This window comes from Zalophus californianus, chromosome X, assembly GCF_009762305.2.
Source record: "Zalophus californianus isolate mZalCal1 chromosome X, mZalCal1.pri.v2, whole genome shotgun sequence".
Classification (NCBI taxonomy): domain Eukaryota; kingdom Metazoa; phylum Chordata; class Mammalia; order Carnivora; family Otariidae; genus Zalophus; species Zalophus californianus.
Window position 1 is genome coordinate 1248852 of NC_045612.1, and position 14387 is coordinate 1263238.

General features: G+C 56.5%; 2 protein-coding genes across 7 annotated transcripts in view; both read right to left on the reverse strand.

Moving 5' to 3' along the window:
• Nucleotides 1-14387, reverse strand: part of PLXNA3 (plexin A3) — a 217448-nt gene that overhangs the window by 124118 nt on the left and 78943 nt on the right. The gene's annotated exons all lie outside the window — the stretch shown is intronic.
• Nucleotides 1-14387, reverse strand: part of IKBKG (inhibitor of nuclear factor kappa B kinase regulatory subunit gamma) — a 48051-nt gene that overhangs the window by 23724 nt on the left and 9940 nt on the right. For 2 of the 5 annotated variants that reach the window (XM_035725838.1, XM_035725837.1), the window contains exons 4-9: nucleotides 11659-11777; nucleotides 9873-10025; nucleotides 9106-9202; nucleotides 8097-8240; nucleotides 7706-7848; nucleotides 7472-7533 (exon numbers count right to left, since the gene is read on the reverse strand). In XM_035725838.1, the coding sequence (XP_035581731.1) occupies nucleotides 7472-7533; nucleotides 7706-7848; nucleotides 8097-8240; nucleotides 9106-9202; nucleotides 9873-10025; nucleotides 11659-11777 (718 nt within the window). Of the gene's footprint in view, nucleotides 1-1144; nucleotides 2793-3626; nucleotides 3687-3837; nucleotides 7261-7471; nucleotides 7534-7705; nucleotides 7849-8096; nucleotides 8241-9105; nucleotides 9203-9872; nucleotides 10026-11658; nucleotides 11778-14387 lie in introns of those variants that run through there. The other 3 variants (XM_035725839.1, XM_035725836.1, XM_035725835.1) reach the window with 3 other exon arrangements.

The window sequence follows — 14387 nt, forward strand, 5'->3', positions numbered from 1 at the left end:
CACTTGGGGCGCCTGGGTGGCTCAGTCGGTGATGCGTCCGCCTTCGGCTCAAGTCATGATCCCAGGGTCCTGGGATCGAGCCCCGCATCGGGCTCCCTGCTCATGCTCTCTCTCTCTCTCTCAAATAAATAAAATCGAAGAAGAAGAAGGAGAAGGAGGAGGAGGAGGAGGAGGAGAAGGAGAAGGAGAAGGAGAAGGAGAAGGAGAAGAAAATACACTTCACTCAATTTCAGAAAAAACTCCCAGACTCCTCCAACTCCTGGTCCATGCATCGATATTCTCCTAAGATTATTTCCTTTGTTGAAAGAGGAACATTGAAGCTTAGGAGGGAACATTTGATAGGGAAAGATTTCAAGCATTTTCCTAGCTTTTCCGTTCCTCTTTTGTATATACTCCAATTAAATGTTAAACGGTAGTTGGTCATCCAGAAGCACAGACTGTCATACTTTTTATGTCCCCCGTAGCACCTTGCTAAATATACATTTGTTGACTGCATCTTTAAAGATTTTATTTATCTCTTTCACAGAGAGAGACACAGTGAGAGTGCATCTTTAAACTCACAAGTAAAAATTTACTGCTGTCAGATGTAAACTCACTGGTAAAATCTGATCTTTCAGTCAAATAGATCATGGAATTATCACTTCATTCCTAAATACCAGGATAATAGATACTAAAGAATTAGGGGCTAATTGTATTTATTTATTTGTTTGTTTGTTTATTTTTTGAGAAAGAGTGGCGGGGGGGGGGAGGGGTAGAGGGAGAGAGAGAATCCTAAGTGGGCTCCAGGCTGGGTGTGGAGCTGGATGTGGGGCTCAATTTCATGACCCACGAGATCATGACCTGAGCCAAAACCAAGAGTCAGATGCCCAACGGACTGAGCCAACCAGGTGCCCCAAGATTTTATTTTTAAGTAATCTCTACACCCAAAGTGGGGCTCGAACCTACAACCCCCAGACCAAGAATTACATGCTCTTCTAACTGAACTGGCCATGTGCCCCAAGAATTAGTTTTATTTTTATTTTTTGAAAGATTTTATTTATTTGAGAGAGAGAATGTGTGTGTGTGTGTGTGTGTGAGAGAGAGAGAGAGAGAGAGAGCGCGCACATGACGGGGGAGAGGGTCCGAGGGAGAAGCAGACTCCCTGCTGAGCAGGGAGCCCGATGCGGGACCGGATCCCGGGACTCCAGGAGCCTGACCTGGGCCGAAGGCCGTCGCGTAACCAACTGAGCCAGCCAGGCGCCCCAAGAATTAGTTTTAAAGGAGCATTCTGAAGAGCCTTGACTTGAATTCACAGTAGATTCTGACCTTATCCCACCACACTTATTTTAGCCATTTGGATCTCCTTGCTCTGATACTCAGGGCTGTTTATTACTCGCGAGAACTACAGGACAGTTTGTCTTCTTCTTCAACAAGGACCTCCGATCGATGAAAGAGAAAGAATGAAGAGAAAGAGGAAAAGAAGAAAATGAGAAGAAAGTAAAGGGGGTGGAACCCTGATGTGTATTGACAGACGTAATATTTACCACTTAAAGTACCTGTTATATGAAACAGAGCTCTAGAAAATGCCGAGTAACTTTAAAGAAAAATGCTCAAAAAAGAGAAAAAAAAAAAAAAAGACCCCAATGCTCCGCTACTTACAGCTGTTACATGAAAGAATAATTGAGCCACTACAAAAACACGGGCACTCAAGTGACATGCGCTACGGAACAAACTAACAGTGGCTTCAGAGGAGGAGGTACGAGGAGAATCTTGGGGAGCCCACAGAAACCAGGAGGCAGCCACAGCCCCGTCCCGAAGAGCACTGCTCCTGAAACCTGTCTGATTTCCTCTTCTCTGTCCGTTGTGGTGGAAAAGTACGCCAAGGACGGCCAGCTCTCAGTAGCTGCTCACACGGAGGCCAGAGCTGTGATGTCACTTTACAGACGTGGAGGCGGGGAGGCTCCGACAGGCCCGGTCGGCCGGCGGCCATGAGCCGGCAGCAGGGCCTCAGTCCCGGGGAGGCCGCCCACCGTCTCGGCCCCGAGGCGCAGCCCGCCGCGCCCCCCGCCTCAGCGCCGCGCCGGCGCCGGAACGGGCCGCTCCGTGCGGACTCCCGAGGGCCCGCTGCGGGACCCAGGCCTCAGCCAGCGCAGCCCGCCCGGCCCTGTCACCTTTCTAACATGTCAACGGTCAGCGGGCAGTGGAAGGCCTCCTACGCGTAGGGCAGGCTGGGGCTGCAGGCTCAGGGAGGAGACGGCGGGCCGCCTCCCCGGGACTGTTTCGGGGCCCCTATACAACGGCTGGGCTACCCACCGTGTGATGGGGTGAGAGGCGTGCCCCCACCCCAAGAAGCAACGTGGGCATCCCGGGCCCTAGGACCTCAGGACGTGACCTTATTGGGAGGCATGGGCTTTACGGAGGGGACAGTTAGTCACGAGGTCCCGAGGCTGGGCCCCTGGAATCCAGCGGGCCTGCGTGTCCTTATGTGAAGGGGAGAACTGGGGACAGACACGCACAGAGGGAAGGCCTCGGGCAGACACAGACAGATGACTGCCGTCCACGGGCCGAGGACACGGGCCTGGAACGGCTCCTTCCCTCGCGGAAGGGACCGACCCTGCCCACTCCCGGCTCCTGCCCTTCCGGCCTCCGGAACGGGGGCACGGGGCGCTTCGGGTGGTTGAGCCGCCCGGCCTGTGGTACCGTGCCACAGCAGCCCCAGCCGAGAGGCCCCAGGAGCGCCAAGTCGACCCCTGACACACGGTCCCGTACCGGTGCGCTCTTTCCTCAGCCGACTCCGAAGTTACATGCGTGCTCTGCGGCCCAAAGGAACACACGCAAATTACAGCCATTTAGGAACGACATCAATACAAAAGGAAACCTTAATCGCCGGCAATCCCACCACCCACATCCATCCAAACGGTAGCAGGGTGCGCACAGGCTGCTTTTACTTTTTTATTGTGGTCACACCTCATACATCGTTGTCTGCTGGCTTTTTTCACATCAACATGCGACAGAGCGAGCTCCTCTCCGACGCCACAGCCACCATGTGCACCTGGCTGCCTCTCCCAGCCAAGCACGCTGAGGAGGCTTCCTGCACACGCCTGCTCCGCCCTGCCACACCGGCCCCCATGCGGGGGTGCAGCTCAGGCCCGTCCCCCCTGCACCTTGCCGGCAGGGCGCCAGTCTCCATCTGTTCCTTGTTTCACATCACTTTTCGTCTAGCTGGAGTCTGCGTTTTAGTCACTAGCGAGGGAGAAATGCTTTCTTATTGTGCTTGTTTTGTTGGTCACCTGGATTCCTCTTAAGCGTTGGCCAGCGGGCAACAGAGGGCACGCATTGTTGTATGAGCAACAAGAAATACTGTTGTAATTTGCAGTGACGTGGATGGACCTAGAGGGTGTTACGCTACCCGAAATACGTCAGTCAGAGAAAGACAAGTATCATATGATCTCACTGATAGGCGGAATTTGAGAAACAAGACAAGAGGACCATAGGGGAAGGGAGGGAAAAATGAAACAAGACGAAACCAGAGAGGGAGACAAACCGTTAAGAGACTCTCAACCTCAGGAAACAAACTGAGGGTTGCTGGAGGGGTGGGGGGTGGGGGGTGGGGGGTGGGCGGGCTGGGGGATAGGGCATTGGGGAGGGTATGTGCTATGGTGAGCGCTGTGAATTGTGTAAGACTGATGAATCACAGAACCGTGCCCCTGAAACAAGTAAGACATTATACGTTAATGAAAAAAGAAAAAGTTTTAAGGGGCGCCTGGGTGGCTCAGTCGCTGAGCGTCTGCCTTCGGCTCAGGTCGTGGTCCCGGGGTCCTGGGATCGAGCCCCGCATCGGGCTCCCTGCCCCGCGGGGGAGCCTGCTTCTCCCTCTCCCACTCCCCCTGCTGGTGTTCCCTCTCTTGCTGTGTCTCTCTCTGTCAAATGAATGAATGAAATCTTAAAAAAAAAAAAATTTTTAAAAGAACTATTGGTGTACAAGCAACAAGAAATACTGTTGTATGAGCAACAAGAAACGTCGTATGAGCAACAAGAAATGACATAGGTTTCAGCGGGATGCGCTTCCAGCTCTCTGTCTCTGCCTCCCAAACCCGGGCTTGTGAAGGTCAAGGGGCCACTGCTCATTGGGTAGGCAGGCTGCTTCCCTCACAGAAGGGATCCAACCACTTGTTCTGGAAGCCCGATCTAGGTAAAGCCAGAAGGGGAGAAAAGCAGAATCCCTCCCTTCTAAGTGAATGGCCTGGTTTGAAGTCCTGGGTGTCCAGTGTACAGCTGGTCCCACAGGGTGCTCTGAGGAGGTAGGGAGCAAGGGCACCCCAGGAAGGGAAGCTTCGAAAGGGCAGCGGTTCCCAGCCAATGCCTGGTCCTGCACCCAGACCCTGACTCAGCTGGCCCGGGGCCCAGGCACGAACATCAGTAAAAGCCAGAACCTGAGGAAAGCACCCCAGGAAGGGAACGGCTGCCTCTCTCACCACTCCTGGGGCTCATCTTCTCCCTCCCAACATCCTTTCCGAAGAGGAAGCCAGTCAGAGGAGGGCTCCCCCGGGCCTTTGTCCACTCTCCTAGTAAAGCACGAAGCCCATGCCTACGCAGCTGGTGGCTGTCACCCAGGGCACCGGTCGGTCCAACGGTTCTGTCCCACCGCAGCCCGCAGCCTTCCTTCTCCTCCTCCTGCCCGTGGCTGCTGGCCCTGGCGGCGGTGGCCAGCTGGAGTCGGGATGGCCCCAGGAGCAGCAGTCCCCACGCCTGCGAGGGCCCGCCCCGCACCAAACCAGCTTTCCTTCCCACAGAGCGCCCAGTGTCTCCACAGCCCAGTGGCCACCATCACCCCAGGAAACAAGCCCCTCCGACGGAGCCGCCGGGCCTGGAGACACCGGTCCTCACCCGCATCTCTCCTAGTCTGTGCGCTCCGGAAGATAGCCCCGTGCTGGGCTGAATGGTGGCCCAGAGGATAGAGGCACGTCCTAATGCCCAGAATTTGTGGCTATGACCTGGGTTGGAGGGGCACCCGAGTGGCTCATCAGTTGGTTAAGCAACTGCCTTCGGCTCAGGTCATGATCCCAGGGTCATAGGATCGAGCCCCGCATCGGGCTCCCTGCGGGCTCCCTGCTTCTCCGCCTGCTTGTGCGCTCTCTCTCTCTCTCTCTCTCTCTCTCTCTGCCAAGTAAATAAGGAAAAAAAAATGACCTGAGTTGGAAAAAGAGTCTTTGTGGATGTAAGGAAGATAAAGCTCTCAGAATGAGCTCATCCGGGACGATGTAGGTGGGCCCTAAATCCAGGGCCTGGTGTTCTTATAAGAGACAAGAAGAGAAGACTCGGTCAGGAAGAAGAAGAGGCCATGTAACCACGGAGGCAGAGAGTGGGGTGGCAGAGAATGGAGCCAAGAACACCAAGGGCCACCCCCAGAGGCTGGGAGAAAGGCCCGGAACTGATTTTCCCTCAGTGCCTCCAGAAGAAACCAACCCTGCCGCCCTGATTTCAGAACCATGAGAGAATGAATTCCCGTCGTTTTACGCCCCCAAGTCAGTCATTTGTTACAGTGGCCATGGGAAATTCGTACATCCCCCCAAAACTAAAGGTGCTCTTTAGTTTTGCAGAAAAACTACAGGATCAGGATTGGGACGCAGCACCCGGAAGTGGGGAGCCTGTTTGTGCCTTTAACATCTTCCCAAAGGACGATCGTCTGTGATTAGACATCTGGGCTCCAGGAAATGGAGAAGGGGCTCCCGCTCCTATACACACCAGGCAAGCCCCCGGCCCAGGCTCGTCTTCGCAGCAGGCTGCCAGCCGGGCTGTCTTCAGCGACACCCCATTCCCAACCAGGGGAAGGTGGGGGAGGGCCAGGCGAGGCTGGGGCATTCTTCCTCCACTTCCAACATCCCTTCCTGACAACCACAGGCTTAATGCCCTTGGCTTTGACATCAAGGAAACGTCCAGAATCTTGCAAAACAACAGTAAGGAGCCCTCTAGTGTTCATAACCTTCCAATCATCACCAAGTGGCTTCCCTTCAAAAGGCCGGAGCATACGGGGCTGGTGCGGGGAACAGCATCACAAGCTTCTGGGATGTGATGGAAACACGGCCACCACCGCTCACGCTGGGCAGCAACGCGCTCAGGGAGGACAGCAGCACGCTGTGGTGTTGGGAGAAGGAAAGGGAAAGCGTACGTGGGGGAAGCATCTCCCCGTCAAGCCACGAGCCGGTCACAACCACGGTAAACCCAAAGCAGTGAAGGAAAGGTGGAGAAGCGTGGCCGTGCCTAGATGACCAACTTCAAGTCCAAGTCAGAGTGAAAGAAGATACTTGCAATTTCTATCGTACACAAGAGCCGATCCCACCAATGACCGAAGAGCTCAAACACACTGAGGAACAAAAGACTAACAGCCCAACAGAAAAACGGGCAGAAAATACAAACAAGCCATTAAGCAGAATTGGAAAAGGCCCTTCGGGCTCACTCGGAATAGAGAAACACATGCCTGACAGAGGGCAAAGCCCACAGGCTGGACACCCGTCCTGTGGGCAAGGCTCCGAGGAAGCAGGGACAACGCACTGGCCCATCTAACCCGTCTGCAGCTGCTCAGTGGTGCGGCTTCTAAGAATCCGACCCAGAGATACCCACAAAGTGATGCACAGGGACGTTCGCTGCGGCATCCTTTGCGACGATACAGGAGTGGCAACAACCCAAATGTTCCTCACGAGTGGACAGCCAACATCTACTGGCAGCGCAGCCTCCACACGGAATACCACATGGCCCACAAGGGCCCTGGCGCCACGGCGCATGGGAGCTCGCATGCGAGCAAAGGCTTCTGCCTGTGTTGGCTCGAGAAGTTCTGGGAGAGCCCTGGCCTCGATTCTTGACTTTGCCCGTGGAGGTGGAAAGCAAGGGAGCCCCCAGAGGCAAGTGGTTGAAGCAGACGGCACAAAGAAGAAGGGCAGAGCATCAGGCCTAGCGGGTTCCTTGTACCCTAACAGAGGCAAACCAGCAGATGGGGGAGCTGAAGCATAAGGTCCTAGAGCTAGCTCGTGGGGCTCACAGAAGTGGCCCGTTCTGTCACCCAGCCCGTAAGTCGGGAGCGGGCAGGCGGGAAAGCACAGAGCGCGCCGTCCTGTGCTGGTCCCTCCCCCGCAGGCAGCCCCTACTCGATGCACTCCATGACATGTATCTGCAGGGTGTCCATATCAGGAGCCTGATACTGGCACTTGGGGCAACAGAAGTCAGGCGGCTCCTCGGGGGGGCTTCTCCTCTGGCTGGGCAGGGCCAGGTGAAAGGAGGGGTGAGCTGGAGAAAGAGGGGAGGCAGCAGAAAGTACTGAGACTTGATAGGACTGTGCCGCCCGACCACTGGGGTCACCAGCACTAGCTCCTCCCCTCTGCCCCCCTCCCCCCCCCCCAGAGGGGGTACTACACTTGGGAGAGCAGCTCTGGTGAGTTGAGATGGCACTTTCTCTAACACCCTGCCCTCTGCAGCCCTCCTCCTACAGCTCACTCACCTGGGGTGGGGGGTAAGGGGGCCTGGGAGACCTCCACGTGCCGCTTCCTCAGATCTTCAATCCTTGGAAAAGAGAAACCATCCAATCAGCCAGTGCACATGGAGCCAGTGGAAGGACAGGGCAGGGGGAGGGGAGAGGGAGGGCCAGCTCGTAGCCCAACAGAGCAGTGCGGCCACTACCAGAGACCCGCGGCACCCGGCCCCACTCCTCATGGGGATGGACTCCGAGGCCCACCTGGCCGACTCCTGACAGCTGGCCTTCAGCCTGCTGTATTCCCTCTGCAGCTGCTCCAGCTGCTCCTGCAGGAACTCCTTCTTCTCCGCCAGTTGTTCCCGGGCCTGCCTCTCGGCCTGGAAGTCGGCCTTGTAGATATCCGCCTGGCAAACAAAGCCAAGACAGGGGCACGCCCACCAACTGTTGGCCATTCATTGGACACTCCATGCCGGGGGACGAGGGAGAGCCCTGCCCTCCCAGAGCCCGTGGCACAGAGAAGGCCAGCCCCAAGTGCACTGAGAGGTCAGGGAACAGCACAGGGGGCTCCAAGAGCTTCCGAGAAGCCACCGCAAACTGACGCCAGAGACGCACCAGGTCCCGGGGCCAGCAGGCGACAGAGGAGCGCCCTCACCTGAGCCTTCAGCACCGGGACAGTCTCCATCACAATCTTGTGCTGCTCGGCCTCTTCCTTCAGCTTGTCAATCACTTCCTGTTTGGCCACCAGGGCCTCCTCGGCCTGCTGGAGCTGCTGCCTGAGATCCTCCAGCTGCATTCCCTAGAAATGGGCAAGGGGGTACTGAGGGAGCTCAAGCTGGCCCAGGGTGAGCTGCTACTCCAGGTGAGAAGAACCAAAAGCAATGAAAGACGCGCCCTGGCTGGCCAGTGCCGGAGTAACGCCAACCACAGGCTGTCAGCGTGGGCAGGACACAGGAAAGCCAGAGGGTGGAGGGGACCTCTGGGGTCATGGGGCACAACTTCCCACCCAGGCCGACACTCCTTTCCCAGATTCCCCAGCCAGACAGCCTGCCTCCAACGCTTCAAGGAACAGGGCCGTACTTCCTTCTGAGGCCATCCCCTCCATGCTGAGCTGCTCCCGCACTAACACCCCACCCTTCCAAGTCTCCTCTGGGCACGCTCGTGTTTGACAGCATCCTTCTTAAAATGTGATCACTAGAAACTGCACCCAGTACAGGTCTGATGAGAACCAAAAGAGGGCTCGCAGCCACCTTGAACAGGGCGAGAGAAGCGTTCTGGGCCTTACCTTGGCTCTGAGAAACCAGAGCCAGGAGCCAGGCTGGCAGGAGGGACTGGTCGTGGAGACAAGCATGTTCCCGGCCCACAGAGGGAGCATCCAGAGGCCCAGCCTAGTCGATTGCAGCCCACAAGCAGCACAGCCCAAGGATCCCGGTCTCCCCACATCCCGCCCTCAGCTGTCACATTGCGACCCTGGCAAAGCTCTAGGACAAGTCAAGCATCCCTCCCCAAATCCCATTCTGTCAAGTCTTCATGTAAGAACCCGAGCTCCCATAGTGGTAAATTTGGGGAAGCAGGCCCCATGCTCTTCCGTTTCTAGGCTGCAGGGAGAGGAACCCAGGCAAGTCGGTCCTAGACAGTCCCGAGTACATGCCCACCATACTCACTCGGTTTCGCTCACTGCTCACCACGCTGCTCTTGATGTGGTTGTCATACTCTTGGAAGAGCTGGTGATAGGCCACCTGCAGCTGGGCCAGCTTCCGCCTGAGGAAAAGGAGCCTTTGCTGGAGAAACAACCTTGTCCTACTCCGGCCACAGCGTTTCTGCTTTGCAGCCCCACCCTCTTCGTTCTTGTCATATGTCCACAAACCAGAAGGGGGCTTCCAGGGGGCACTTGTGCCTTAAAGGCCATCGGCGCTAAGGCAGGCTTCACTACATGGTTAGCATCCTTTTTCTTAAGACTAACACATTTAAAAATAAGAAGGTTTATAATAGGATGGGACTCTCCTGGGCTCTTCAAAAAAGTCATCTGCCTTCGGCTCAGGTCCTGATCCCAGGGTCCTGGGATTGAGTCCAGCATTGGGCTCCCTGCTCCGCGGGAAGCCTGCTTCTCCCTCTTCCCCTGCTTGTGTTCTCTCTCTCTCGCTCTCTCTCTCTCTCTCTGTTTCAAATAAATAAATAAATAATCTTTTTAAAATAAATAAATAAGTAAATAAATAAACGAAAGGAGGCCTCAAAGGCATGCCAACGAAAGCAACGCAGGGTCTGGGACCGGATGCTGTCAACATGTGGAGAGCACACATTATCGGATCAAAGATGGATCGTCTAGGTGTGGTCATGCTCAGGGACAGTCCGTGGAAGGGCTCCCCGACAGCTAGAAAGTCACTGAGGGCCCTCTGGTCTCTGTCCCTCCTGCGGGCACAAAGCCACTCACTTCTCCTCCGAGGCAGCCTGGCGCTCCATGCGCAGGGCCGCCTCCACGCTCTGGCTCTGCATGCGCAGCTGGTCCACCTGCACGCTGTGCTGCTGCTGCAGCGTCTCCCGCTCGCTCTCCAGCTGCCGGGCCTGCTCGCTAGCAGCTCGGGCCCTGGCACAGGGGAAGGGGGCGGTCACGGTAGGGCCCCCAGCAGGACGGGGACGGGCCTGCCGGGGTGCTCACAGGATCCCCGCCGCACTGAGCAGGAGGAAGGTGGAAGCCGGCGGCGGGGAGGGGGGCTGCTAGGAGCTCCGCGGTCCGCGGGGAGAGCGCGGGCACAGGAGTGGGGCATAGTTCTGAGCGTCCCGCCAACGCAGAGCCCCTTCCGTGTGAGAGAGGAAGAGGCTGTCGGCTGTCAGGGCGGAAGCGCCGTTACCGGACATGGGACGACCACAGAGAGCCAGCTTGGGAGCGGCTCTTTCCCTCCCAGTCCCTGTTCTAGAAGCGGCAGGAAGGCAGCTGACCCATCTCAAGGGCTCAGCTGCAGTCCCAAATGCACACACCTGGAAGAGGAGCCTCCCACCCGCCTGGCTGGGTGACGGCAATGGCTGCCCCGCCCCCCCCATGCCACGAGCCATATAGCCCCACAGCCCCCCCCGTCTCCGAACTCCGCTCTCCTATCTCCCCACAGCTCCCCAGATCTCCCGGCCCAGGCTCCAGCCGTGTCATCCTGCTGGCCCAAGGCCTTGCATGGTCCCCACCGCAGGGGCGATGGTGGCTGCTTCTGGGGGGCGGGGGCCCCTGGGGATGGTCACTGGTCTCGCTGTTTCTCCGCACCCGTCCGAATACACTGAGCACATCTCCATCTGTGATCTGACGTCGTCATCACCAGATGGGACTGCCGCCTGCCCGGGGCCCTGGAACAAGGGGGAGTGCCACTGCAACAGGACAGGCCCAAGGCTCAGGGGGCCTCCGTGTGTATGACGTGGGAAGCTCTTCCAATGGCCACACTGAATGCCCTGAGGTGCAAGCAAAGCTTCTGTGTCCGAGCTGTCCAGCTCAGCATCTCCATGGCCGGCCCCCAGGGCAAGGGGCACAAAAGGACGCTGCCCACGTAAATGTCCGCGCAGGGTCGGAACCCCCCAAAGTTGCCTCCAGCTGTTTCTTTCATGTACACGGAAAGAGACAGGCAGAAAAGACACCGATTTGTCCTAAAAAGGGTGCACGTGATTTTAGAAAGCTGGAGGCACAGAAGAGTACACGGGGGGAAACAGAAGAGGGCCACGAGCCCGAGGCCGAACGAGATGCCTTTCCTCACACTCTGTTTTCTAGACGGAAGCCCGTCCACACGGTCTCGCGTATCGCTGACGGCGGCGAACCCCGGCCCGCGCCCCTCCTCCCCTCCTGAGGCAGGAAGGCAGCCGGGACACCGCCCAACGCACCCTCAGCACCCACCGCACCGGCAGAGCTGCACCCGCCTCTCTCTCTGCAGGGCAGCAGCCCGGCGGCCTGAGAGCCCAGGAAACATCTGTGCCCTCTGACCCAATCATCCCACTTACGGGAACCCCACTTTCCAGAAAAGAGCCTGACAGTTTGCCTACTGAGGGTGGTCCCTGGGCCCGGACTGTTCGCACAACAGGGTGCTTTATGCAGAGCACCTGCTTCCCGCTGGGAGGCGGGAAACCCTTTCCTGCGATCACCACAGCTGACCTCTCCCAGAGGAACCCGCCAGGGGCTCCTAAGGTGCCTCACTCTCCCCAGGTACCCGAACGGCGGCCCCCAAGGCCTTTCCCTTCCCACTCACCTGCCCTCCAAAGCCTGCCGCTCCTTGGTGGCGGCCTCCAAACGACTCTGGCTCTCTTGGAGCTCCCCCAGCAAGGATGTCACCTGGGCTTTCACAGAGGCCTTGTCCTCAGCCATCTGCTGCATGAAAAAAAGCCACTTCCTGTCAGTAACACTTTCTTGCCGGCTGCCCACCCCTGGCATCCCCAAGCCCCAGGGCAGTGGGCGGGGACTAAGACATGTCACCGGAGGGCTTCTCTCCTGCCCCCAGAACCGCCGCTCACCTCTGGAAGCTTCCCAAGCCCCAGCCAGGCAACGGTCCCGTGACCCCACGTTCCCAAACCCCTCCTCATCCCTGCAGACACAGGGGCACAGAGTTGCCTCGAGTCTCATGAGGCTGACGAGCAGGCCATGAGGACCGAGCCCAGCAGATGCTCAGGGAGGTTAGACCTAAAGATAGTGTCAAAATACATGCTCCCCTCCACAAGCCAAGGCCACCAGGAGAGACGAGACGGACTGCCACTTGCCAGAAGGCCTCTCTACCAGTGACAAAATTCAAGGGTTGTCCGAATCCCCTGATGCCCGGTCTCCCTTCTCCAGCTGTGCAGACCAGGTCCCCTGCGACCTTAGGCCGCTCAAACCCAGAGTCGGTGCATCAGTCCTTCACAGCCGGACCCCCTCCCTCCCCCCCCCCCCCCCCCGCCCCAGCAACCGCTACTCCCGTACTCCACGCCCCTGTCCTGGCTTCCTGTGCACACGCACACACCACGCCCGCCACTCCTTCCCTTCTCCTCTGCATCTCCATGCGCGGGGCTGCTCTCCAGGCCTGCCGTACCCCCGCAGGCCGACAGCTCCCAAATTCACAGCTCCACGACAGACTCTTCTCGGGAGCCCCGGCTGAGCTCTCCAGCTACCTGCCCCGGACCCCCACATCACCTATGTCTGGCAGCAGACCCCGTGGGCCAGGGCCCACTCCGGTCAGAAGCCCTCACCAGGGCTGCCATGACTTCCACCTGGGCTCCTCCTCCATTCCTGCACCTGTTCCTACAGGTTTCCTGGGTCTTCTAGAAGGAATCACAAAGTGGGGAGCTTAGGACAACAGTAATGTACTGCCTCCCGGTTCTGGAGGCCAGAAGTCCGAGAGCAAGGTGTGGGCAGGGTCGGTGCCTTCTGAGGAGCCTGGGGGGAAATATGGGCCAGCAGTCCCTGGCGCTCCTCGGCTCATAAACGCATCACCCCAATCTCCGCCTCCATCATCACATGGCCGTCTTCCCTGGATGTCTTGGCGTCTGTTTCTCTTCTGATAAGGACAGCGATCACTGGATTTAGACCCATCCTAATCCAGTATAACCACATCTTAACTTTATTACTTCTGCAAAGACCCTATTTCCAAATAAGATCACGTTCTGAGGTACAGGGTTTAGAATGTGGACGTTTCTTTTGGGGGGACACAATTTAACCTCATAACACCCCCCCTATACTCTACAGTCTACAGGAAACCAGATAATGCCTCACACTAGCACAGCAGCCCCTACGGTCCCTGTGACACTTGGGTCAAAGCCCCAATCCTGCCACTAGCCCTACTAAGCCCACATAACCAGCCCCTACCATGACTCTCCCCGCCCACTCCTTAGCCACTTCTACACAGCTTCAGCCATCTTTGCCTCTTTGGTGTTCCCTGAAAATGACAGGCAAGTCCCTGCCTCAGGACCTTTGCACTTGCTCTCCCCTCCTCTAAAACATGCTTTCCCCAGATACCCCATATGGCTCAGTCCTTCACTGTGTTCTGGTCCTGACTGGAACACACCTCAGTGAAGGTCTCCCCACTGAACAGTGCAAATACCCCCCACCACCTGGCCTGTCACATCAACATGTCTACTTGGGTATTTAGCTGCGCTCTCAAAACTGCATGCTTGACAGCCCCCAAAAGCCAGTTCCACCCACAGCCCTACTTCTTGTCAGCTGATGGCAAATCCATCTTCCAGCTACCAGGACAAAAACCTCGGAGTTCCTCTTGACTCCTCTCTGTGTCTCACAGCTCACATCTAACACATCAGGAAATCCTGTCAAAATATATTGATGGCACAACATATTGTGTCTATTTGATGACACCAGACAATTAATGTTAACTATTTTAGGTGTGATAGTGGTATTGAGTTGTCTTTTTTAAGCCCTTTCTTAGAGATGCACGCTGAAATAGTTACAGATGATATTTACAGTGTCTAGGATTTGCTTCAAATTAATGGGGGAACTCCTAGGTATCTACCCGATAACAAAAACACAGGTCCACACACAAATTTTCATAGCAGCATTAACTGGGGGCACCTGGCTGGCTCAGTCGGAGAGGTATGTGAATCTTGATCTTGGGGTCATGAGTTCGAGCCCCACACTGGGTGTAGAGATTACTTAAATAAATTAAACTTAAAAAAAAAGAAATACATAGCAGCATTACTCACAACAGCTGAAGAGTGTTGAAATGACCTAAGTGTCCATCAACTGATGAACAGATAAGTGAAATGCGCTACTTCCATACACCGGACTATCACTCAGCCGTAAAAGGGAATGACGTGCTCATACATGCTACAACATGGATGAACCTCAAAAATATGTATGCTGGGTGAGAGGAGCCAGATGTGAGGGGCACATATTGTATGATTCCATTTGTATGAAATGTCCAGAAGAGGCAAACCCAAAGACAGAAAGCAGACTGGAGAGTGCCAGGGGCTGAGGGAGAGGATGCAGAGTGATGAC